Source organism: Lepidochelys olivacea, assembly GCF_965140295.1.
Source record: "Lepidochelys olivacea isolate rLepOli2 genome assembly, chromosome: 4".
Taxonomy (NCBI): Eukaryota; Metazoa; Chordata; order Testudines; family Cheloniidae; genus Lepidochelys; species Lepidochelys olivacea.
The window spans coordinates 66,231,989-66,259,337 of record NC_140414.1 but is presented as its reverse complement, the minus strand read 5'-3'; the positions used below and the strand labels follow the sequence as shown (position 1 = coordinate 66,259,337).

Below are 27,349 nucleotides of genomic sequence, written 5' to 3'. Positions count from 1 at the left end.
ATAGAGTATACTGGTTCCCCAATACACTTTTACAGGTATACGTGCCATAGAAATGTTGTAAAAATAAAATAAAGTAATCACATCCCTAACCAACAGAGTTATACTTGCAAAAGTTTCCTGTTTAGACCTGCCCTACGTGTTCTTAAGGTGGGCAGGGCCATCTGTTGCCAGAGCTCCAGGAGAGGCAGACCCTGCTCTGTGAGGCTCTGACAGCATTAATATGGGCTGGATTTTTTCCTTCTGATATCTCTGATGTTACAATATTACATAAGCACACCCAAACTGCAACCTTTTCATATTGAACAGAATAATCCCATTTGCCCCTAAGCAGACAAATATTCTGAGTAACAATGCTACTGTATTTCACTCTAGGTTATAAGGATGTGTGTGTTACAGTAAAGCAGGAATATGAATACGGTAATGAATCGCTAAACTTGACGGCAGAAAAAAAAGTAGTATACTCGGTTATCTAAATCTGTAGCATTAAGAAAACATTCCAATTTCCCTCAAAGCCAAAGGAAAGGTAACAGAGAATTTCAAAGGAAGTTTGGATCAGTACCTAAAAAAATCAACATAAATCCAGGGGCAGAGTTAAGGTTGGCTGGGTGCTCGTCTGGCCATGGAGAATGTTTCCATTTAATAATCCATGGCTCAGAACTGTGTTTTAAAATGAAAGATTGGAAAACGCAACCAGTTTTTACAGTGTTTTATTTTGTTCTCACAGATGTGCCTAATGGTGCATTTTCTCTTGAATTACATGAACAGCTTTAACTCACAAGTTCCAGAGACCACGGGGCCAAAGGGCCATTGTTGCCCATTTTTTAAAACCTGAACATGTTCATGGCTGGGAGGGAGCATGACGCAGCCTGGCTGGTACCGGCGACCCACTCTGCATCGTGCCACATGCCGGGCCCTCACCTGCTAGCTGCCAAATTCACGGAGGCGACTTCTCTTGGTGCCAGTGGGGCTGGGAAGCAGGACAGTCGGCTTGCCAGGAGGGAGAGTAAAGTAAGGAGCAGGGTGGAGGCAGGGGGTCTGGGAAGATCAGTCTGGTGTAGGAGGTGCTCCCTCTATGGCTCTGGGAGCGAGATGTTTTGGTTGCTTGGCCCTCCCTCTTTTGCAGTCCTTCTGGTGCCCACACTTTAACAATGTTTTGTTTTTGCAATATCACAATAAAGATGCATTTGAAACCTTTAATTTGCATGGAAAGTACATTGTGTGTTTTAGAATCCTAAATATATCCCTAACTATTCAGGGGAAAGTAATTACATAAACAAAGTATTTCAAATATCAAGGTACATATAGCATACTGAATGACCAAGGCCAGTTCCACAAGTTGTGCTACCCTAGACAAACCCGCAAAACGTTACTCTAACCAGCTTACAGTCATCCACACGAAGAGTTACTGAACATTTTGCTATTCTAGCTGCCTGCATGATACAGCCAACCCATTTGATAACATTCAGAAGTACATGAGACTTCCATATCCAAACAGGTTTGGTTAAGAATAGCTTGGCTGTGTGACAAACTTGGAATCCTTTCGCAATGGAAAAAATTGACCCAATGGGGCCCTCAGTAGTGGAACAAACAACAGAAAGGTTTATTGCAACATCATATGAAAAAAAAAAAAACACAAATTTGGCTCTCAGTGAAGTAAAATGGTTGGCTACCATTCCTGACCTATTTGTATAACAAATTGAATAAGAAATTCCTCTCCATCCCCAGCAAAAAACCACAGAACAACCCCCCCAACCCATGTATATAACGAATAACCCAACAGAAAAACAAAACAAAAAACCATCACTGCACAAGACCTGAAGATGAGCACTTTGTAAGCTTGTTTCTCTCTCCAACAGAAGTTGGTCCAATAAAAGATATTACCTCACCCACCTTGTCTCTCTAATATCCTGGGACTAACACTACAATATCAACACTGCAAACAAGACAAAAAAGGCAAAGGGAATGTTTTAATTTAATTTTTCTGTAGGGGCGAAAAAGAGGAGCTAGGTTTATATGAAATACACACACAAACACACATACTGGACCCTATCCTGCACAACCACCATGCATCCTCTGCAACATACACAGACAATTACAGTGTAACACCCCCCACGCACTTACACACTTTGTTTTATACCTCCCTCAGCCCCACTGTTGCACCCCTTTCTGCACCCACCAACTCCATGCTGCATCCAGTCACCCTAAAGCCCTACACCACAAACCTTCAGCTGTCCTGCTCATTTCTTTAATTTCTGGGGTAACAGGGTAGCAGCAAGGCACAACTCACTTGAAAATTCTGGGGCATGGAAGGAGCTGTTTGTTGTCCCATTGAGGCCTCCAGGCATGGCAGCACAATCCCTTTCTGCATTCTTACAGAGTAGAAGCAAACAGCATGGTAAGCCCTTGTTCCTGTTGCTTGTTTCTGCCACCTGGTAGCATCACATTGACTATACTAGCTTTGTGAGTGTGAGTGATGTTGCCCTCTACTGGCAACTCCACAGAAAGGATAAGAGACCTATTGCTAGCAGAGCAACAGGAGTTCTCTCCTAGCTCAAGTGGTAGAGACTTCTGTTCTTAGAGCTGAATGATTATATTCTGCCAAAGGAGGAGTGAGAATGTTGCCACAGCCCAGGGGTTATGGCACTCAGCTACGATGGGGGTATCCAACTTCAAGTCCCTGTTCCAATAGCGAGTGGAACAGCTTCAATAGGAGAGATTGAAAGAAACTCACCTGAGGCCAGTGCAGGAGCCAGGGTACTCTCCAAGGAAATGGGAGACCTAGGTACAAATCCCTGCTCCACATCCGGCGGGGGGGAACTGAACCCTGGTCTCCTGCATCCTGGCTGAGTGCTCTAACTACTGGGTAAAAGAGGGGCACCTACTCCTCAGTATGGGAAAGGGCTAGGCACTCGGGGGGTTGGGGGGAAGTTCATGGCTGTGAATTTCAAGCAGAGGGAGACACCTACCTCCAGTCCAGTTAGGCACTTAAGAGTCTTTGAGGTCATGACTTAGGCCAAACATCCCTCCTTGGTATTACCTATTGGTTAGCATAGGCGGCTCCCGGCTCAGCATGCTCGTGTTTGTGGATCCCATTCTTAGGCTTCTAACTCTCCTCATGCATTGTATAGGGAGCCTTGGTGCCTAACTTCCACTAGGAAGCAGGGTGCCAAAATATTAGGCATTGCAACACTGAGACTAAGTCTCCTTTGCGGATCTAGCCCCAGGAGCCTAAGTCCCATTTTCAAAAGTGACTTTGGCCACATTTTACCCCTTATCCCCAGTTTACAGACTGACTAACAAAGGCACAGAGTAGTTAAGTACTTGATTAAGGTCAGAAAGCAAATCTGTCACAGAGCCTGGAAGAAACTCTGAACAATTGGACAAACAATTCTAACCACTAGCCAAACTTATTAATAAAAACAAAAGTTGGAAGCAGAGAAGCTCCTCATACAATAAACTCTAAAAAACAATTATTGTACACATAAAAGCTGTCCCATAAGAAGTTATAATGCACAACTGCACATCCAAAAACCTTACTATATTAATAACACTTTTTAAAAACTGAGATGATTCAGGTATCAAAAAACAACATTAATCTTTTTGGGTCATGTACAACCCACATTTTTGGTTCAAAAAAACATTGGAGTATGTTCTGGTTGTAGTTAATGGCAGCATTGGAGTATGTTCTGGTTGTAGATAATTTGCACACAGCAAAATACACATACTATGGCTCATCAGTGCAGAACCAGGGTAAGGTAGAAACAACATATCTAAAATCCAACACAATTCTTTGGCTATGTAGGGGTTAAATTCTGAAACCAAAACACAAAAGCCAGAAAACACATGGTTAAGCATTAAGCCTCCCATACTGAGCCACTATGGGGTGCCACTTTAATGTTCTCCAACACCTGTTATACTCAGGTAGGAGAAGATTAACCTTCACTAACAATTTCCTTGCTTTTGTGAGTTTGCTTCAGATACTTAACATTATCTAAAAGGCTTTTTTGTTATGTGAATTTTGAACCATATGCGAGGATAAACCACACTTGGCTATATGGTTATGTAGGTGCTCTGTTGGATGTAGAACTTGCATCACAAGGCACACACCATGTTAACAGAACTATCAATCACTTCAATTTACTTTGAGGCACAAAAGTGAATTTACTTAATGAAGTTAGTCCTGACAAATAGTGTTTCTCTATGTAAGACAAAACTTGTTTAAACCATATTGCTCAAAAAGTTTTGATCTGTAGATCTTCATGGATCTAGAGGAACCAGACATTCAGACAAAGCATGAAGATAAAAGATCATTTAAAAGCTAGGGATGTTTTTTAAAGGACGACCACAATTTTGATAAAACTTGGCAGCCCTGCTCAGCATGTCTGTTCCCTTCACATACTGAATATCCTAATGTAGGGTCAGTTTCCAATACCTTAGCGCACTCTGAGTTGTCCTTTACCCTGCAATTGTCCCAGTGAAATCAATGGAGCTTTTTAAAGTAAGGGCAAAATTTTTTAGAGCAGGTATATGACATAGGAGCCTAAGTCTCACTTTCAAGAGACCTGGGTTCAAAGTTTTAAAAGGTATTTAGGCATTCTTCTACCAAATGTTGCAAGGCCGAAGGGCCACATTTAAAAAAAAAAAAAAAAAAAAAAAGATATTTAGGTGCCTAAAGATGCAGATAGGTACTTGGGATTTTTAAGAACATCTAACTTTATCATTGGAATTAGGCATGTAGGTGATTTTGAAAATCCCACAAGGCACCTGTCTGCATCTTTAAGTGCCTAAATACTCTTAAAAATCTGGACCTAGTCATCTAAATCACTTTTGAAAATAAGACTTAGGCTCCTAATTCAATTAGAATATTTAGAAAATGTTATCCTAAAGATATTAATCAAGTTGAATAACAGAATCTGTCTCATAGACTTGATTTTTTTAGGTCATTTGCTAATCATCTCATTAAGATTCACACACGCAATAGTCTTTGTGAGATGCAAAATAAACTATCCTGTTTATATCTTTTTTGTGGACACTTGTCAGGCAACTTTGATAATTTTTTAATTATGTTTTAATTTTTAAATTATTATTGTCCCTTTTCGACCTGACCAGCTAGTCAAAGTTTGGGGCCCTGAGGATGTTCCAGCTGGTGGAGGAAATTGATAGAGTCTGGTATTTTCTTTGATGGAATCTTGGTTGGGTTTTTGTTTGTTTGTTTGTTCGTTTTTTATGAGGAATGTACAAAGTGCTGTGTCTCTGAATGCAGGCAGAACCAAGAACAAAAGGAGCAGTTTCTTAGCTTACTGTCCCCAAGCCTCTTAAGCCAACACCAGATGCAAAAGGCTTCTCTCTAGCTTTTTCCAGGCCTATACTGTGCTCACAGGCTATTGCTTGGCATTCTTGCCTGTCCTTCTCTCTCTGATTTTGTCTGTTCTCAGTTTCTGTGTTATCCTCTTCCCATACTCACAAGCCCCTCCCAAAACAACACTCAGATAAAAGTTTCTGGGCAGTTTCACACATACCTTGTTTTAGGTGAGGGCTTATGCTAAACCATAATCTCAGTAGGGTTTTAACTCAACCCATAACAAGGTTTCACCCAGCTCATAACATTATGGACCCAATTCCATTACACTTGTGCAAGAAAATCTCCCATTAAAGTCAACCCTAGCTATTGAATTGAGCTTCCAGAAATCTTTCAGGCTTCCACAATTTTTTTTGGTCCTAACGCTTAATTATTACATGTACCTCTGTCTAGATGATTCCTATCACAATGTCTGCTATATAGGGTCAAAGAGTTAACCTAGTGCCGGAGGATTATCCATCTGCAGGAAGGCAGACAATAGTTGTAGATAGTGTAGTCACTTGATATGTAGCCAGTAATACAGGTGTCCAAACCTGTTATTTTTTTTGTCCAAGCCCAAGGCAGGCACAACCAGCATAGGACAGAGCCAGGGTCCTAGCAGGACAATGGAGATTACCAGACAAAGGCTATTGATGTGCTAATGACTCTGATCCACTATAACAAACACAGAGGACTGGAGAATAGAAAAATCTCAGGGGAAGGACACGAAGAGACAAAGGAGTTAGAATCTACTGTTAAAAGGGAGATTCTCTCTGGCAAGGAGTGACCAGACTGGACCAGAACCAGATGATAAGACTGAGCAAGAAAAGAGAAGGTGCAGAAGGATTCTGAACTTGTTGGAAGGATACAGACTAAGACCCAAAGGGCTCTCTTGACAGATAAAGAAACTGAGGCATGGTCTTGTGTTCAAGTATTTGACAGTTTTTCATAGACCTGTAACTCTTGTGCTTTGTCTATAAGTAAAGGGTGTGTGGTTTAGAAATTCTTTGCAAAATGTGTGTGTCCCTTGCTTTAACTGCCATGTAGTCCTTGAAGAATTAAATGATAAACAGAGAACTCACAAGGATGAACCTCTGGAGAGGATATGTGTGAGCTACCGGAGAATCCTGGAGGGTCAGTGCTGGTCTTGGCGCTTAGGACCCTACCTCCCAGGAAGGGGTACCAGCATTGATGTCTGTATCCCAGGAGTATATCTGAAAGGCCAGATATAGAGATAGTGTCTGGACCCTGCTCAGACCCAGTAAGTTTAGAAAGCATGTGGGATCCAAAGGCAGGGTCCCATACAGGTAGCTCAGAGAGGGCTGTAACACATTTTAAATTACTGAGATTTATATTTTTCATATATTAAAGTCCTCTTGGCTGGATCCCCTGCTGACGATATTTGAGCTGGAACTCCTGATTGCTATTCTCAGGAAAAAGAGACAAGAGAATGAGTGTGAGAGAAAGAGACACGCAGGCAATCTAGAAGATCTAGAACTGCTGCATTCCGTTTTTAACACCTCGTTCCAAGACAGCCATTGGAGACTCAGAAAACATCAAGAAAAAGACACCACCATTTACTGGAGTCTTTGCTAAGGAGCAGGATGCTTTCCATGTCTGTAGAGATTTAGCATGGGATTTTCAAGTGCTCACTGCTGACCTAAATTTTCTCCTATTGAAATCAGCGGTAAAACTCCATTGACTTCAATGAGAGCAGAGGTAGACCAAAACTGAGCACCTTCAAATATCTGACCTTTAAACACTAGGATTATTTAATTTGAAACTGTCATAAGAGAGGTACTGTATATAAAATAATTAATGTCACAGGTAGGTCAAGTTGGCCTCTCCTGCTTGCCCTACCCCATAATACAACCAGTAAGCATTCCCTGAAATTAGCAGGCAAACATTTACAATAGATGCATAAAAATGATTTAATGTAACATATTACTGAACTACTGAAATTACCGCGGTAAGATATTATTGATGCAACTATTTGTTTAAATAATTAAAAATAAATTAATAAGATTAAATAAAGCAAAAGGCACTTGTCTGTGAATAAGAATAGCATCCGAGGTTCACTAGCTAGAAAAACAATGACTGCTACTGTTTCAAGGCATAAGAGGAGGATAATTAACTGATGTCAGGAAGAGATCCCCAGAGTACAGTGCTGCACAACCAGTTAGGTGCAGAGCTGGCCTAGGTTTTGTGAAGCCTTGTGCAAAGCACAACATTCAGATCACTGGCAGCACATTTGGGGGGAGGTGATGAAGGTTTGGCAGCTGGATGTGTTGGAGGTACTTTAGGGGGTGACAGGATGTTTGTGTCAGGTGGGAAAGAATCTGGGTATTATTTGCTCGGGAGCCACAGGGGGTTTTGACAGCTAGCGGTGGTGGTGGGTGATGCCCGACAAGTAAGAGTGCTGATCACTGGAAAAGCAGAGAAGGGTTGGCCATTGAAGATAATCTTTCAAGGCGAGGATGGTGAGTCACGCAGACAGGGCCGGCTCTACAGCTTTTGCCACCCCAAGCAGTGAAAAGAACTGCCACCGCGGACAGCAAAAGGGAGAAGCTGCTGCTGGTAGCGGAACTGAGAAGCTGCCGCCAAATTGCCGCCATGGCCGGCGGGACAGAGGAGCTGCTGCCGCCGAATTGCCACCGCTGCGGAGACACTGTCCCCCCTTTCTAACTGCCGCCCCAAGCACTGCTTGGAACGCTGGTGCCTTGAGCCGGCCCTGCATGCAGACCATCAAGTGTGGAAAGCTGTGGGCATGTATAGGTCATGTCAGGCTTGCCTACCAAATCTGGAGTTGCAGCCAGCTCCACCCCACCAGAGACAGTCTTAAATGCCAGCTTGACATCTACTGCTCATTCTCTAATGTCATAAGTTTAGAGTATGAGCCTTGCAGCAGGCAGTGGGATTGCAACTGGGGGTGGGGGCAGAGGTGTAAATAAGCCGGTATGCCCTGGTACGGTGTACTGGCAAGAGCCAGTGCGCCGTACCGGGGCAGACCAGCTTCCCCAGGTGGCAATTTAAAGGTCTAGGGCTCCCAGCAGCGGCTGGAGCCCCGGGCCCTTTAAATTTCCACCAGAGCCCCGCTGCTGGAGCCCTGGGGTGGCGGCGGTGGGGCTCCAGCGGCTATTTAAAGGGTCCACGCTCGGAAGGGGCCCTGGCCATTCTTCTCCACCCCCGCTCTCTCCTATGGGGACAGAAGCTTAAATCCTGATTTAAAGTGCCTGGGGATTTAAAGGCCCCGCCTCTTCCGGTTGAGGCCACGCCCCCTTATCAGGACTCCGGAGTACTGGTAAGTCCTTTAAGTTACTTTCACCTCTGGGTGGGGGGGGACAAAAAATACCACCACATAACCTTAGTAGAGGGGCCCAAATTTGCTTTAACTGGCACTGCGGAACCATGTGATCACACCCTTGGCACATGCTTAGGGCTAGCTTTGGCCAGGTGCATTATGGGAGTTTTTCACTTTCATCTCAAGCATCCAGTGTAAGCCAACAGAAAAAACAAGATATTATACTAGACATCTCTTTAAATCAATTCTTTTTTGGACTGGCTGGTCCTGAAAGAAACAAAGGAAATAGAAGTTACTTGTCTAAACTTTGCAGTACATCAAGGAACGGGGGGGTTACCTGAAGAAAGGGAAAATACTACAGTTTTCAGATAGAATATAAGAGCTGACTCCACTGCCAGCCTGTTAGTTTTACTTTGATGCCAGTAAATCTCCCTACTGTATTTTCCACTGAATGCATCCGATGAAGTGAGCTGTAGCTCACGAAAGCTCATGCTCAAATAAATGTGTTAGTCTCTAAGGTGCCACGAGTACTCCTTTTCTTTTTGCGAATACAGACTAACACGGCTGTTACTCTGAAACCTGTCAGTAAAGATACTAGAAGTCATTAAGGAATAGATGGGAGAACACTTTTCATTTTTTAAAGGTCTTCCTCAAATATACAATCCTTCCCTCTTTAGGAAATCTCTTGGAAAAAAAGATGTGTTAAAAAGGTAAAAAGACTATGGGTACTCATACTGATTTTGGACAGTTAGAGGGGAGCATTGAGGGTGCTGGTATGTGAAATTTCACTCTGTCGGAAATTCTTTTGTCCTAAAAAATAAAGGTTTTGTAATTGAAATAGTAACAAACTCAAACTACAGAAATATTAATGCTACAGCATATTATTTTAATAAGGAACAGGTTCCCCTAACTACAGTACATGTCTTCAAAATTTAGATTGCAGATCACATAAATGCAATGTATATCAACAACAGAAGCTATGATGAGGCTAAAGAGGTTAGTCTACAATATATAAAAGTAATCAATGAATTTACTTGGTTATCATGGAATAAGATACCGTATTAAAAAAGAACAAAAATTGTTGCTTGCATTGTTTGCATTGTGCTAGCCCATTAATTAGTTCTAAAAAGTTAGAAATCATGAAATTGATATACGAATATGCCAATTATTGAATTTCAATTTGGATAAAGATTCTAACACAGCAGTTACTGAATTTGATACATATAGACACATGATTGGATTAAGATTCTATAAAAGTAATAGAGCTATCAAGTTAACATTAACTCATCTCTTTTACTAACTCACAAATATTAGACAATCATCATAGGATTATAATAGCAATCAGAGGACACTAATCTTGTGAAAACTGAGTTCACAGCAACACACAGGAATCCAAACAACAATTTAACCAATATATTAGATAATCTGCAAAGCAATTAATCTGCATAAGGATAATACTACCAAGTAATAAATCAAATTGCAGCTTTAAATCTGAACCTCAAATCAGCTATTTAGTTATTAAGCCTCTGATATGGGGTAGCAGCCAGATGATTATAAACTCTTTTCAGGTTACAATTTAGTTACGGTTACAGGGTTAAACAATGAACTCTCATTTAGTCCTCCAACTGGCCAGATTAACCATTATTTGTCGCTACACTAGGCATATGCACCCTGCTGGTTGCTACTCTCCAGTACCAAGTCATCTATTTCCCTGCTACTGCTAGGCAGCGGCTGCTCCATTCACACTCCAGACAGCATCCTTTCAAGTGAGCATTACAAGCTCAACAACAGACCTCATTGTTGGAATTTCTATTTACACCACTGTTTTTTGTTACTGAGACTGTGAAAGGAAACAACAAAAGATGGAGAGTAGGTGGACTGCTAACACACTAGACTAGAAGTCATCAACTCACAGCTCTTTGAAGTTATCTGCATGTAAACGTGGAAAATATACAAATATGTGAAATAACTTGGTGGTCTTAGTTCAGTTCCCAGTGGACACGTGTGTCTATACCACAAAAATCATCATCACAAGCTGCAGTAACTGGCAAACTTGCCCTACGCTTACAAAGACTTGCAGTGTATTTATTCGCCCAATTCCTATTGATTCTAATGGGATTTGGCTGGATAAATCCCCATGTAATGCTGAAAATGCAAGGACTTGTGGGCAGCCTCAGCACAAAGGTGAAAAATTAAACAAACTTTAAGATGGAATGTGATCCCTTCAGGCCAAAGGTAAAATATATTGGCAGGTCATTGTAAGGGAAGCTCACACTACTGCTGCTGTGTTAGACCTATTTCTAGGGTTGAAATTCACTTCTATGCAGAAGGTCAGTGCCAGGCTTACACACCCTATGGAGACAGACCCCAATTCAGCAAAGCACTTAAGCACATTTAATTTTGAGCAAGAGTTTAAATCCCATTGATTTCAATGGCATTCAAGCATGTGCTTGTGTGCTTTGTTGCACAGGGATGAAGTTAAGCACATATTTAAATGTTTTGCTGGACTGGGGCCTTAAATGGGATATAGGTGGCTCATAGACCTTTATAGGGGTAAATCAGAGGACTTCAGCTTCCAGATTTTAGCTCAGCCCCTTACACTATACACTTAAGTAATTTACAAAATAAACTGTATTTATTATTAACCTTTGACTCGGACATGCCATTTTAATGCCAAGCCATGGGATTATTCACATGAGTAAAATTACACATGTGTAAATCTGAGCAGGAGTGAGGCTGTATATACTGAAGTGATAGGCACTATCTAAAACCCTAAGCTAAACAGAGCTGTACAGCTCAGCCTCAGTGAACCCTGCCCCACAAATGTATCTACTACTCTATACTGCAGCTCCACCAAAGGCACACACTCCTATCTTCGCTGCTACTCTTCCACTTGAACCCATATCCCTAGTGCTCCGCACCTTTCCTTTCCAGTGCCTTCCTGCTGTGTTCCTCATTTTACCCGATTCCCACATCTCCAGGCTCCCACGACCTCTTGTTCTAATGACCATTTCCCATGAGTTACTGCTCCACATCTCAGCCCATCCCCTGCTCCATCTATCCTATCTTCTTCACTCCATCTATAGTTGATATGGGGCATTCACAGATTCTCATGATCTCCTACCTGTATGCAGCATTCTCACAAACTTTTGGTCTTATTCAAAATGGCTCCCCATCTCCCAATACCTTCCACAGAGTGAAGCTATATTGCCTCAGATCAAACAGACATCAGTTCCCTAAGGGAAACTTGCTGGTGGAAGTAAAGTTGCCCGTAAAGAAGATGCCTATTTCCCATCATTTTCAGTGGGACAGAAGCCACGGGACTGCCGTCAGGTATGGCACTGTACAAAACTAGGACAAAAAGATGGTCCCTGCCCCAGTTAATTAGTTATTTGTCAAGTGCTTTGAGATCCTTGGACAAGTATATGTGCAGATTATTTCTGAATGTATTTATTACTGTACCAGACGGTATGTCAGTTCAGCCATTCAGCTTGTTACCCAGTCCGCACCCCCGTCATTTTCCCCCATTTGTTTAAAAAAGTTGTAGAAGAGGAAATGGTTAGGGCAAAAGATAGTTTTTGCCTTGTACATTTCTGCTTTATTTAGGGGTAAATCCTGCAGTCTCCGCTGTCTGATATGGGACGTTGCGTTGAACAGCCAGTGTGATATTTGTACTGGAGAAGTACATCCAGTTGTCAATAAAAGTAAATCACCAGTACTTAAAAAAAGTTACCAGTACTACTGAAGAAGCAGGAAACTGGCCTGGGGACAAGGCAGAGCACTGTGTAACTAGAAAGCTTGTCTCTCTCACCATTTTCGTGGAAAACCAAAAGCTAGCAGTAGCAACACCAATATCTTTGTTTGAAAATACAGTGTGTTTGTCTCTTGTATAACTATTTTGCTACCCTAAAAACATAACCATAACAAACAAACTGGAGGTGGAGGGGAGATGATAACCTTCTCCAATGGAAAAGGAAGACTTGTGGCACCTTGGCAGATACAGACTAACACGTCTGCTACTCTGAATCTTCTCCAATGGGTCGTTTTTCAGTTAACGTATATATTTGCACCAACAATTGTTACAGCATATACCTGTTTGCAGGCACTAAACTGGCCTTTCCATGCCAAAGAGAACATCTGTGGTCAAACTGCATTATGAAAGGGCCTTTCCCCAATATGAATATGCAGCCTGCACTTCCACACATGCTGTCAGTCACCGGGCTTGTGGATGCAGGTTGTGCTGCTAAGTTAGCTGTTACCCGACTGCACACTATGGGGCCCTCTCTTGTCCCGCAAATTGGAGGAGGAGGGGGAGGGGGGGAAATCAAGGCCAAAGTTAGGCCCTGATTCAAGCTAAGAGGGGGCTCAACCAAGGCTCAAGGCCTTCCAGCCATTTCTGAAAACGGGACCCCCAATGCAGCTGCCACTTTCCTTGAGCCTCAGCCCTGCCCTCCCACAGCTGCCAGAGCCCCTCTCTCGATGCCACCGGGCCCCAAGTCAGCGCTGGCACCCAATCCCCTGCCTGGCACCCAGCCCGCCCAGCCGCTCCGACCACGGGGGGTGCTGCCGTTGGGAGCTGCCGGTGCAGCTGCTCAGGCGGTCGTGGCTCCACACTAGCGTGCCGGGGAGAGCTGGCCGATGGGCCTGGCTGCGGCACAGATCCGGGGGCTCCAGGCCTGGCACGAACAGGTAATGGTGGTGCGGGAGCAGCCGTGCCAGGAGCCCCAATCCTGCCCCCTCCCCGAAGGCAATGCGGGGTGGCGTCCGGAGGGCTGGACCCCGAGCTGCCCCCATAGAAGTCAATGGGACAGCTCAGAGCCAGGTTTTTCAACGGGGTCGTTGATTGTGGGGCCGGGAGGACGTTGTACACATGGGGGTGGAGTGGGCGGAAGGTGACTTATTGGGAACAGGGTTTGTATCAGCTGGGGGTGGGGGTTGTGTAGAGTGGAGGGGTTGCTGTTTTAGCATGTTTGGGCTGGGGTGGGGGGTCATTTGAGGGGGATCATAGCACGGGGAAGTTGTATGAATATGGGGGAAGATCTTGGTTCTTAGGGGTCTGTATCAATTCACTGTAATTTCGTTATTATTATTAATCCCACTTTATTAACATTTCAAAGTTGGGTAAAGAGAAACCGAACTCTGCCAGAGAGATTTGACTCGGTGTCTTTTTGCTGTAGCGATTATTTGTCAGTTTCCCCTGCCTGACCTTAAATGTAAGCCAGATCTGCAACCCGTTCTTACCTTGAGTAGCACTTACTCGCCCAAGTATTAGTGCAGGCCTTACACTGTCGCTTCTACTTACATCGGGGACCCAAATCACAACCCTTTTCTAAACACAAATCAGAAGCAAGAAGCAAAAACTACAGCGTAAGAAGAAAACTCATGAATAATTCCTTATGCTCCAGGGGTATCACAAACTGATGAGCTGAGTGAAGGCGATTTTAGCAACTGCATGTTACCGGTTTGATCCTGAAAACCTTTACTAACATGTAAAAAGGTTTGCCAGATCAAGCCTGTTCTTTCCACTAGTAGCTTCCATCCCAACATCTCAAAAGTTCTTTACAAAACAGTAATTAATTAATGGGGTACTAAATGCCTCATTTAAGCACCTACACCCAGGGGAGAGACTTAAAATGTGCTCAGAACAAATCCCAAATATAGGAATTTCCCTTGGCGCTGCTTGAGGGGAGACTTAGCTTTTGGGTTTGTGGACTGCCAGCCCATGCAGCAGGACTTTCCGCCCCCCACCCCACCCCCGCAAAGAGTATGTACATACATATGTACGTACGTACACACTGTAAAAAATTTGCAGAGGACCTTACAACAGTGGTATTAGGTCTCCATACATGACAACTGTTATATTAATTATAAGTATTATTAATTTGTATCTTGGTAACATCCAAAGACCCCAGTCAGGAGCAAGGATCTTTTGTGCTGTGTGCTGTACAAGTGTGTAAGAATACATGGTGCCTGCCCCAACGGCCTTACAGTCTAATGTAAAACAAGATATGCAATAAACAGGTGCTGAAAAATGAAACAAAATTGTATAGTGTAAACTTAGACCAATATGATAATTATCACAGAAGGTGCAGATAGCCATGTCTTTATTGAAGAGTGTGATAAAGAGAAAACACAAACCTGTCAGTCACCCAAACAAAAGATGAATCCAGGAAATAAGAATTGTACACCACAGTATCTACTTGTCTACACCCATATTTCCAGTCTGTATATTTTCCACAATGTAATTAGCCGGTCAAAAAACAAGAATGGGATTTACCTCTGGTTGTATTTCATAGTCATGTAAAATTACAGATTGGAAATACCTCTTAGGTAATCTAGTCCATCTCTCTGTCAACAAAGAATTTTTTCCTGCAGTCTGTTTTCCAGTGCTGTACATTTTTATAATGGAGGATATTGCTTTACATTTCATTAGGGAGCATTTTTCACCTGACAGACCCTCTGAACTTGAGTTTTTTGCTGCTTAAATAAATTCTAGTCTTTACCCTATCTGTCAAAGCTGCTGATGGCAAACAGCAACTTTTGAAAGATAATCTATACAGTAAGGATTTTACATACAGAGCAGATTTTTTTGTTTTTCTCTCTCATCATTCTTCATTTCTAAGAAAATATGCATGAAAAGAGGTGAATTTGACGAATTCCAGTGGCAGAGCTCTTTCTACAATGTTATGCTGAGCATGCTTTCTATATTGATATTAAAGTCTACAGCCATCTAAAAACAGACAAGTTTTTTTTTTTTTTTTTTAATCTTGACCTACTGGCTTGGGTTAAAAGTGTCCCAATATTACTCCCAAATTTCTTCCTCTTCCACCTGTTGGTGCACACATACATACAGAAAGCATGGTTCAATACCATCAAATGGGTTACTATTTTTCAAGTTTAAATTAATTTATTTTTAATTCAAGCACTTTTCTGTCTAAATAAATCGGTCCAACACACACAGGATGTGTAAGTATTTGTGATCTTGAGGAAAATGACGTCTGAGTAAAGGACCTGGTGACTCCTAATTACATTATCAAGCTTTTGATAGAGCAGGGGTGGCCAACCTGTGGCTCCGGAGCCACCTGCAGCTCTTTGGAGGTTAACACGCGGCTCCTTGTCGAGGCACCGGCTCCGGGGCTGGAGCTACAGGAGCCAACTTTCCCATGTGCCGGGCGCTGCTCTCTGCTCAACCCCACTCCACCCCTTTCTGCCCCCTCCCCTGAGCCTGCGGTGCCCTCGCTCGTTCCCCATTCCCATCCCCCCCAGCTGAAACAGCTTATCAGGAGGGGTGAGGAGGGAGGGGGAGGTGCTGATCTGGCGAGCTGCCAGTGGGCGGGAGGCGCTGGGAGTGGAGCGGGGGAGCTGATGGCGGGGGCTGCTGACGTATCCCTGGGGCTCTTTGGCAATGTCCACTGGTAAATTCTGGCTCCTTCTCAGGCTCAGGTTGGCCACCCCTGTGGTAGAGTGACAGCAAAACCAAGACTGACTAGTTTACAGGAAATGTTTTAACATGGTCGAAAAGTTACCAATTCTGGAAGACGATTGGGTACACTAGTAGCTAGGTAACGACATTATAGACGCGAATAAACAGTGTAGTGCCATTTCCAGTTCCAGCTCTTCAGCATAACTGTGGCCTTTCTAACTTGTTTTCAACTGACGCCTAGAGCAGCGGTTCCCAAACTTTAACGTCCTGTGAACCCCTTTCACTAAAATGTCAAATCTCATAAACCCCCTCCTAAAAATGAATATTTCCAGGGATTTTCTCCTTTACCTGAGTATAAATTATAAAAGCAGTGATATTGGAAATATAAAATTTGTTTTATGACAGGCTTATTACACACTATTTATTATTAATTATTTATCATGACAGTATTTTTATTACATTATGAAAACGGCAACATTCTTCCAAGATCTCACTTTTGTAGCTTGTATCCCTTTGTTATAAGACAAGGCTCCTATGTTTCATCAGGGAGTATCAGATATGAAACAGCATGAAGGTATTTAAGAAGCCAACTCAGGAGTTCCTCCTACACAAGCATTCAGGTCTTGAGCAGTCCAGGCAAACAACACACGTTACAACAAATCTTAAACTCGTTTTTAAAATTATTAAGAACAATACTAGCTGCCAATTTTAAAAAACAGCAAAATATATCCACCTCCCTTTCCATTTCTTATAAGGAGTCATGAAGTTTAAATCTCCTCAGTGTGATAGATATGCTTACTTTGATCTGCTTAGCTCTTGGAAGTCCAGGGGCTCCAGGCTGCTGGCCCCGTACTGCCCAGCGTCCCTAGGGACAGCTCTGTCCGTCATTAGGGATTTTTCCCCCCAAGAACCCCATGTAACATTTCATGAACCCCAGTCTGGGAGCCACTGTTCTAGAGAGAAGTTTGCAAATGTGCAGTTTCAGAATTCAGTATTTTTATAAAGTCACATTAGTGTGTGTACATGCACGCACGAACACACAGAGTAAAATAAAGTTTGTGTTTTGTAACCCTTTGCTGATTAGACTCAGACTCAATGGCTCAGCAGTCCAGAGGAGTACTTTTCTAGGATGACCAGATGTCCCGATAAAATTGGGACTGTCCCGATATTGAACTCTGTCCCATGTTCTGACCGATGTACGATCAGGACACCATTTGTCCCAATATTGTAAGGTTGCCAGGCCTCCGGTTGGCACAGGGCTGGCAGGCTCCCTATCCGGCCGGCTCTGCACAGCTCCCCAGAAATGGCGACATATCCCTCTGGGTCCTAGGCACAGGGATGGTCAGCGGGGCTCTGCATGCTGACCCCGCCATGAGCACCGGCTCTGCAGCTCCCTTTGGCCAGGAACCACGGCCAATGGGAGCTGTGGAGGTGGCACCTGCAGGCGAGGCAGCACGCAGGGCCGCATTGCCGCATCTCCACCTAGGACCCTAGGAGGGAAATGTTGCCAGTTCCGGGGAGCTGCCTGAGGTAAGCGCCCCCCGGAGCCCGCACCCCCTTCTGCACACTAAGTCCCTGCCCCAGCCCTGAGCCCCCTCCTGCACCCAAACTCCCTCCAGGAGTCAGCACCCCAAACCCCTCTCCTGTGCCCCAACTCACTGCCCCAGCCCAGAGAACCTCCCCTTGCGATGGGGGCCGGAGCCAGGGCCATGCAACCCCGACCTGCGGCTTGCAGCTGTGGCTGGAGCTGGGCCGTGTGTCCCCATGGCTTGTAGAGGGGGCTAGAGCCGGGCTGTGCGCCCCCCTTGCAGCTTCCTAGGGCTATGCACCTCCCCCCCATGATTCAGGTGGGGGCTGTGAGCCTGTGGCCATTCCCCGCCACCAACTTTCACAATATTTTACTCTTGCGATCTGGTCACCCTAAGTACTTCCCTTCCCATGCCTCCCCTTACTCCACTGTAGCTCCAGCCACAGAGAAGAGAGCAGGAGCTACTTGCTTGATACTCCCTCCTGCAAACAAATGGTGGTCAGGGGATGGAATGGGGCAGAGAGTGGGAAGAGCTTTGGCTCCATGGCAATTAGATGTCCAAAGGGACTGAGAGTTGCAATTCCTCCTGTGGGTTGGTGCTGCTATATGCCACCCCTTTATTCAGGGCAGATTAAAAAGTCACAATCTAGCCCTAGATGCTCCCTTGTGCTGGCATTTTGCTTTAAGTCCTAGTGTTAGGATTCCTATAGCAAACAGCACCTCAGAAATACCTCTAAATAAATAAAATGAATGTATGACTTATGCACATGAGTAGTCCCACTGTAGTCAATATGTTCTCAGGATTTGGTCCAAATGTATTAACAGGATTTTAAATATATATAAATGGTTGGGAAATGGCAAGAACGTTTTGTGAACATATTCAAAAAATAATTTTCTGGAATTTGTTTGCAAAAATGTTTTAAAATTGTGGGTTTTAATGGCAAACCAGAAAAATAGAAACCCATTTTTAGTATTTCTCTTTTCCTTCTCTATATCCCCCTTTTTTCACTTGCCACTGAAAAAGGGGGATGCATTTGGGCAGTTTTGATTTAAAAAAAAAAAAAAGAAGAAATATTGCAGTTTTTCATTTGTTTCAAATTTTAAAATTCAGAATATTTTGAAGAAAAATAAATTCTCATGTACAAATTTCATCTTCAAAACTAACCTACTTTAAATTTTAAACAGTTTTGGATTAAATATTTTAACCAGTTCTAATATGTAATATCTAGACACTTCATTCTCTGGACTTGATCCTTCATCCCTTACTTATGTGAGCAATGCTATGGCTTTATGGGACTTCAATAGGACAAATCATACCAGCAGCAACTGCAGAATTAGGCTTTATATTTGTAAGTCTAGAGCAGGGGTGGGCAAACTTTTTGGCCCAAGGGCCACATCAGGGTTGTGAAACTGTATGGAGGGCCGGGTAGGGAAGACTGTGCCTCCTCAAACAACCCGGCCCCCCGCCCCTATCTGCCCCATCCCACTTTCCGCTCCCTGACTGCCCCCCTCAGAACCCCCGCTCCATCCAACCCGCTCTGCTCCTTGTTCCCTGACCGTCCCCTGCCGGGACCCCCTCTCCCATCCCACCCCAGCTCCCTGTCCCCTGACCCCTATCCACACCCCTGCCCCCTGACTCCCACGTGTATCCAACCACCCCCTGCTCCCCGTCCCCTGACCGCTTGCCCCAAACCTCTGCCCCATCCAACCACCCCCTGTCCCCTGACTGGCCCCTGGGACCTCCTGCCCCTTATTAACACCTACCCCCTCACCATGCCACTCAGAGCAGCAGGACTGGCTTATTGGAAAGCCTGGGAGGTGGGCGAGCGCTGCCCGTGCGTTGGTGTAGCTGCGGGGGAGGGAGGACAGTGGGGGAGGGGCCGGGGGCTAGCCTCCCCAGCTGGAAGCTCACGTGCCAGGCAGGACGGTCCCGCAGGCCAGATGTGGCCAGCAGGCCATAGTTGCCCACCTCTGGTCTAGAGTATACTTAGCTTTAAACTCAACCTGATAATTTTTTATGCAATTGCTATGTTTTATCCCCAAGGATTTAAGGAGAAAGTTAGAGGACATTATATTTTATGATAAATTCAGCATCTTAATGTACCATCCTAGAACAAGCATAACAAAAATTCCAACAGATATAAATTTTGCTACTCGGTCTTTCATTCAGTTTTGGGACCTTGATCCTGCTCACACTGAAATTACTGGCAGAATTCCCCACCTATTTCTGGGGGAATGAGATGGAGTCCATAGTTTACTTGAGGGAAACTGTGGCATGTGTATCTGAGTTAAATATGTCTTACCATTGATACAGGGGGAAGGAGACTTTGAGAAGGAAACTTCTTGACTGTTGTGCATTGTCTAGCTATAATATTAGTTTTATGTCTGTTTCAGGGTGATGCGTTAAGATGATCAACAGGGGACCAATGGAAGTAAGTAAGTTTGCATATTAGCAGCAGATTTTATACATTAGTTTTCATTATAGCAGTTCTAGAAATTGGCAGAGCTGTTATCCCAAATATTTGTTTTTAAGATTTAGAAAGTCTAGTCTTTTTTTCCTTAATTTTCTATATTAAGCATAAAGATCACTTACATTTCCTCTAACATTTATGCATGGCAGAAAAGTTAGAAAATACTGCTCAAGAACTTTTTATTCTACACATTAAATCAGCTCAACAGCAAAACAAAATTAGTATCTCTATTACTAATTAAAGTACACTATAGCAGTATAGTATTCTACTTGATAAGTCAAAGATGATCTATATAATAAATTTAGTGCTTCCTATCTCTTTCCACAAGTCAAATAAAATATAAAGAAATGTCTATTTATATTTTTTTTAACCAATTAAAAAAAACAGACCCAGCAGGGCTAAGATACAGAGAGTGGGATAATGTTACGTGACCATTTCACCTTTTTCCCTCCATCACAGTAGATTTTAATTTACCCTCATATATAAGCTGTATGCATCCCTACTCCAGCTATTTTCAGAAGGCCATCATTCCAGCATGCTCCACGTGAAACAGAATGAGCATCTTTCTCTGTCAGTATATCATGTAAATTATCCAGCAGGCGGCACTCTATGAGCAGTGCACTTTATTTCTGGGAGGAAGATGCGAAGTGCATCACATTCACTGGCCACTTTAAAATATTTATAGTGAGTGTGGTGTCAATAAAATAGCAGAAGTAATTATTTTATTATACCAGAACAAACACATTTCATGTGTGTCAGAAACATTCTCCCCATCTGCAATTCAAAGTGTGGTCTAACTATGAGTCATTCAGCTAAACTCTTCAATGCTGTTTGACAAGTACTTCTTATATCTCTTCTATAGCTCTCATATAATCTTTGTTAAAGTGATATACTGCATTCTATATTGAAGTCTAGAAGGGTGTTTTGATTTTGGAAATTGCCAGAAAAATCTCTCAGATATATATGTATGATTAGATAGCCTTTTAACTTTGTGGAAAACAATGTTATTAAGGAATATATTTCAAATGTGCATTTGGGGGTATTGTGTAGAATAAGCTTAACAGGGACACATTGATAAAGCTGCATTTCTGAGAAGGAAGAAGTGCCTAAGATGGGTAGCCATACAGCACTCACCTGTGATCCTGGCACAGGCCAAATAGTCATTGCTTTTTGAACGGAAGAGTCAGTATGACAAGTAGTAGGGGAGAAGTGGTACATCCTGATCCTTTCCCTTCCAACCACTACTTCTGTTTTAAGCTAGGAAAGAGGCAGCTAGCATCTCTTTTCTGAGAAGCAGAGCCACAACATTAAGATCTAGATCCAAACTTCCTCAACATTCAAAGTTTTGTTGAGTCCAGGGCTTTGGTCTGACACATTACAGAGAAGTACTGGCAGTGAAGAGTAGATTTCCATCCAATTCAGGGTTCATATTGGGATCCAGATGAGGCTAACACTGGGGTTCAAGCTGGAGATCAGAGCAGGGCTAGAGTTCAGGTTCAGTCTTGACATCCCCAAAATTTCACAAAATATTGGTCCCAAATTTATGGTAGGATCATTTTTTATTTGTCAAGACTTCCACCTTTGGGCTTTAATCATGAGAGTGACTGGTTTGGGATCCAAAACAGAAAATAGGTCCTTTCTGCCTCCCAGGCTCTGTGATTCAGCCTTTAGCATTTGTTATATAGCACTTTCTAGCTTCACAAATGTTTACAAGCATCAACTAGTTAACCCTCACAGTGACCTTGCAAGGAAGATAAATAACTAAGCTCATCCTCATTTTACAGACAGGGAGACAGAGGCAGAGAATTTAAGGCTCCTTCCAGTTTTGTATCTGACCTGGAACCAAAATGCCAGGGTGAGTTCAGATGTGACAACTGGAATTTTACCCTCTTGCAAACACATCAAAAATTGAAAGAGAATTTGTCTTTGTGGCTTCAGTTGTGACCTCTGTGTTTAGAATGGGGTCAACAGAAATTAGAGAGGAGAAGGACCTATTAGAGCATCTATGTCAGTGCAAGATGGTTTCTCTCTTGTTTTAGTCAGTCTAGTTGTAAACAACCCAAGCACTGGGGCTTCTACCATTTACCTAGGAAGAATTTAATTGATATTAGTGTCCTGAAGTTTTTCCTGGTAATCATGCTAAGTTTTCTATTTTTTAATTTTATCCCACTATGCCCCCAGGTACCATTCCTCTCCCTCTCTGATGTGCGTAAGGGACAAGTTGATTGTTATGACATTTCCTCCTCTCCCCTCACCGCCATTAGCCATCAGCATAGGTAAACTGAACAGCTTTTGGCTCGTACTTAAAGTCAGTCCAACTCCCTAATAATCTGCATGCATCCGATGAAGTGAGCTGTAGCTCATGAAAGCTTATGCTCAGATAAATTTGTTAGTCTCTAAGGTGCCGCAAGTACTCCTGTTCTTTTTGCTAATAATCTGTGTTCCTTTACTCTGAACGCCTTTCAATTTGCCCATATTTTTCTGTTATTGAGGCATCCAGATAGAAACCTGTATTCCAGGTAGAGCTGCACTACAGTTATACACATGGTGTAATTCCCTTCCAGCTCTGTGATTTGATAGTTTCATATGTAGTGACCAAAACTGCAGTGGCATATTGCATTGCGAACACACACCTAATTTCCTAGCTCACTATCTTCTGCAGGTCTTTCTCTGCATTTCCAGCTCTCCTCCTCCCAGCTTCTCATTGTCAAAAAAGTATGGATCTGGTGTGCACATTTTAATTCTATGCATTTTCTTTTAAGACTTCATCATCAGAAGATGCATGCAAAGCACCATGGCCACGAATCTATGCATATGGAGATGATTCTTATTCTCATTGCAGCCTTGGTAGTGGCACAGATTGTACTCGTTCAATGGAAGCAAACGCACTGCAGGTCATACAATGTAAGTAATCAGTCAAAAGATTGCTGTTATAGAGCCATAGCATCTCAAGACATCAGTTCTTTCTCAAACAGATTGTAAGTCAAGACTTTTCTTGAGGACTTAAGTTCAGAATGGCACTGCTGTGAATGGATGGAGAAAATGAGCCATCATTCTTTTTCTCAAGAAAAGTAGTTTTTACCATTTCACAAGGAAAAAAAGCAACTCTAATTTGATTTCCTCTATATACGAATTGGTGCTGAACTCAGTCCTTGGTGGGTTTAAAAAAACAAAACACAAAACAGTAGGAAAAAAATTACAGCACGGCCCTTGTAAACTCAAACATCTGATTGGGAATCTGGGAGTTGGTTATGAATTTCTCACAGGGTATGTTACATCTCTTTCTCTTCCCCTTCCACAAAGTCACCATCCACACCTAACTGAAGGGATGATGTAGAGAAGGATCCACTGAGAGTTTGGAGCCTTGATTGAGCAAGGTACTTCTTCACATGACTAACTATGAAGGAAGGATGGTCCAGTTAGGGCACTGGACCTGGGACTCAGGATACCTGGGCTCCACCACAGATTGCTCTGGGTCCTTGGGCAATTCACTTAGGCCCGGATCCTCAATCAGTGGAAGTTAGGAGCCTAAATATCTTTGAGGATCTGGACCTTAGGCTCTCTGTGCTTCAGTTCCCCAACTGTGAAAAGAGACAGTACCCTACCTCACGGGGGTATGTGAATGTAACTGCATTAAAGATTGTGAAGTGCTCACATACTATGGAAATGGGAGCCCTATAAGTACCTTAGACAGAACTTTAAGCATGTGAGCAAGTCCACTGAAGCCAATGAATCTCTTGTAAGTAGCTCTTTCCCACTGGGAATTTGTCCATAGAAATGAATGATCCAGGCCAAAGTCCCGATTAGTTTGTATACTGATATCTTGAGTTCTGGTGCCAGGGAGTTAGTGCACACTGACATCAGTAATCACTTCCTAAATCTTCCTTGACCTCTTTCCAACAACTTACCAGTTTTGGAGAGATTTTAAATTTAGTATGTTGAAAATCCCCTAGTTTTCCCTCTCTTCTTGTATTGGTTGACGGAGGATAGAATCACAGTTTAATATGATTTACAGTCATCGTGTTTTGACAGAAAAATATAGAAAGAGGCTGATTCACCACTGCCTTACTTCAGCCTCATACTGGAGTAATTCTGTTGATTTCAGTGGAATTACAATGGCAAAAACTGGAAGAGTGAAGTGGTGAATTAGTCCCTAAAAGTACACTTTACAAAATAAGGAACTGTAATAAACTTTTAATAATGGACGGGGCTGTCAAAATGAAAAGCCTTTAATGGATTGCAATGGGTGTAAGCCAGTGATGAATTTGGCTCCATGTCAATAAGAACTCCACAGCTCTGAGCATTCATACCAATACTGTCTGTTGAAATCAGTTTCTCAGAGGTAGAGAAACTGCTGTCCCACCACCAGTACAAACACACAACTGAGTACTAAATATATACTGAGTTGCTGAGCTTTTATAATGGCCCCTCTTGGCCTGTACAAATCTCTCATAGTTCTAAGGAACATGCATTTTGAGTTATCCTTTCATTACTTTCCCTTACAATACTGTAAAGCTGTTCATTGGTGCTGGATCACTCTGTCAGTGTCCAAAAATGCCAGTAGTATGCTAGCTCTTGTCCTATGTCTTGTGTTGCTTACTAGGATCTACTTTTTGAAGTTTTAGCCTCAACCAATAGTTAATCACATTTAAAACTCTATCTGGTAGGTAGGTGATGATTTTAGTGGACCTAATACTCATTCATATGATCTATCTTATATTCACCTTATAGAGGACACACTTCAGCTACAAGCATCAATCAGGTTTTAATATGGGGGGGGTTGATTTTTTTAAATATACTACAACAGCGGTGGGCAAACTAGGACCTGCAGACTGGATCCAGCCCATCAGGGCTTTGGATCCGGCCTGCGGGATTGCCAGCCCTGTAGCGCAGCAAGGGTAAGGCAGGCGCCCTGCCTACCCTGGCCCCGTGCCGCTCCCAGAAGCAGCCAGCACCACGTCCCTGCGGCCTCTGGGGGAGGAGGGGAGCAGAGGGCTCCGCGTGCTGCCCTCGCTTGCAGGCACTGCCCCCCGCAGCTCCCCCTGCAGGGAACCGTTGCCAATGGGAGCGTTGTGGGGAGGTACCTGAAGGCGAGGACAGCACGCAGAGCCCTCTGTCCCCCGCCACTTCCCCAGAGGCCACAGGGATGTGGCGCCGGCCACTTCTGGGAGCAGCACAGGGCCAGGGCAGCCTGGGAGTCTGCCTTAGCCTCATTACGCTCTGCTGCCACCCTGGAGCTGCTCAAGGTAAGCGGTGCTGGGCCAGAGTTCGCACCCCCCACTCCTCCTGCACCCCCCAGCCCAACCCACTGCCCTGAGCCCACTGCCATACCCCAAGCCCCTCCTGCACCCCTCACCCCTTCCTGCACCCTAACCCCCTGCCTTGAGCCCCCTGTGGCACCCCTCTGCACCCCCAACCCCCTGCCCTGAGCCCCCTCCTGCACTCCAGCCCTTTGCCCCAAGCCCCTTCCTGCACACCACACCCCCTCCCATGCCCTGCACTCCCTCCCACACCGCAACCCTCTAACCCAGCCCTACATTCATGGCCCTGCATGCAATTTCCCCACCCAGATATGGCCCTCGGGCTAAAAAGTTTGCCCACCCCTGTACTACAACCTCAATCTCTAGCTTAGCAAAATGTGGGTATTTTTTTTAAGTGATGAATCATAGTCCTGTGGCAATGGCCAGATCTTCAACTCCAGTAATAACAGAAACACAGTGAAAAGCAGCTGAATCTGCTTCTACATAAACAGTCACACCAGAAGTTGAAGCTAATTTTGGACTTGTCTGTGGCAGTTCTGCTTTATGCTCTGCTTAGTTGAGAAAATAATTTAGTTTCACATCCATGTGCATCTATTTTTGCAAGGCTGCTAATGTTACTTGTACTGAGTCTCAAACAGTGGATAGTGCAGAGCATTAATTCCACATTAGATAACTTCAGAGAATTTTTCATTAATGTATCTTGTAGCTTGTGAAAAAGAATAGCTCTACACCCATATGGCAAGTCCGGGCACATATTACCTAATTTTTAAATTGGCCTCTTCAGTGGCACAGTTGCCAACTTTCATGTGGTAAGTAAGCACCCCGACTTTCACAATAAGCCAAAAATCAAGCTAATCCCATTTCAAAACAAGCCCAAAACAAGCCAATCCCTAAGAACCCCAACACTCTATGTGACTAGATCCCCCCAAGCATGGAGTCTGGCACAGTGATGGGCCCCCTGTGCACCCTTGATTCTCTCCCCTCTTCCCCAGCTGGCCATCCCTTGCCCCTGCTTGCCGGGAGCCGATCAAAAAAAAGAAGCAAACTACAACAAGCTACAAGCAAAACAAGCTACAAGCCACAAACTAGCCACCAAACAACCCACAAGCCAATTAAGCCAAAAACAAGCCCAATTTCTGCATTTTTTTCACGGGTTTGGCATATCTGATCACTGGCCACATAAACATCCTTTTTAGGATATTTCTGTGAATCACCGAAAATCTGTGAGCTAATTTAAACACAACATTTTAAAATGCTTGTGTATTAGACTAGTGGACTCCAAAGGGGGGTGCACGCAACCCAGGGAGTGCACAAGATGATCGACTGGGGGGCGTAGCAGGAGGAGCTCCACCGGAGCAAAAGGGCAGCCCGGCAGGAGGAGCACCGCCAGTTTAAAAAAAAGAAAAAAGAGAGAGAGAGGGGCGGCCCTGAGTCCTCCGGCCCATGGAGGAGCAGGGGCAGCCACGCAGCCAGCGGCCGGAAAGAAGCGGCACTTTCCCCTTCAAAGCCTGCCAGAGAGAAGCGGTGCTTTGAAGGGGAAAGCACCGCTTCCCTCCGGCCACTGGCTGCCCCTGCTCCTCCTGAATCCTCCGGCCCGTGTTCGCAGGGCCGCATTCCGAAAAGGGCTTTAGAGCTGTAGGCCAGGGCCCTGAAGCCCCTAAAGCCCCTGCGTTCCGGGTGGCCCTGCCTGCCGGGGGGGGGAGGGGCGGTAGCTCCCAGAATTGCGGCTCCCAGAATCGGGGCCATGGGGGTGGTGCTGCACTGTGCAGAACCACCTGCACACCCCCTGCACCTCCTGCCTGCCCCAGCCCTGAGCCTTCTCCCGCACCCTCACCCTGAGCGCCCTCCTGCACCCTAACTCCCTCCCAGACCCTGCACCCCACCCTGAGCACAGGCTGTATCACAAAGTGTTAAACCAAGATTTTAAAAAATAATAAAGCATATTCGATCACATTACCATTTTAAAAATATTGTTTATTTCATCTTTATCTCATTTTTTAATTTCTATTTTTTGTGTATGTTTTATA

At 44.0% G+C, this 27,349-nt stretch overlaps 1 protein-coding gene across 1 annotated transcript in view; it reads left to right on the top strand.

Moving 5' to 3' along the window:
* Positions 1-7,815: 7,815 nt before the first annotated feature.
* RNF175 (ring finger protein 175) overlaps positions 7,816-27,349 on the top strand; it is a gene marked incomplete at both ends in the record, with an annotated part of 39,052 nt that continues 19,518 nt past the window's right edge. The window contains 4 exon segments of the mRNA XM_084625741.1: positions 7,816-8,103; positions 9,576-9,635; positions 22,243-22,337; positions 22,824-22,965. Coding sequence (XP_084481867.1) covers positions 7,816-8,103; positions 9,576-9,635; positions 22,243-22,337; positions 22,824-22,965 — 585 coding nt within the window.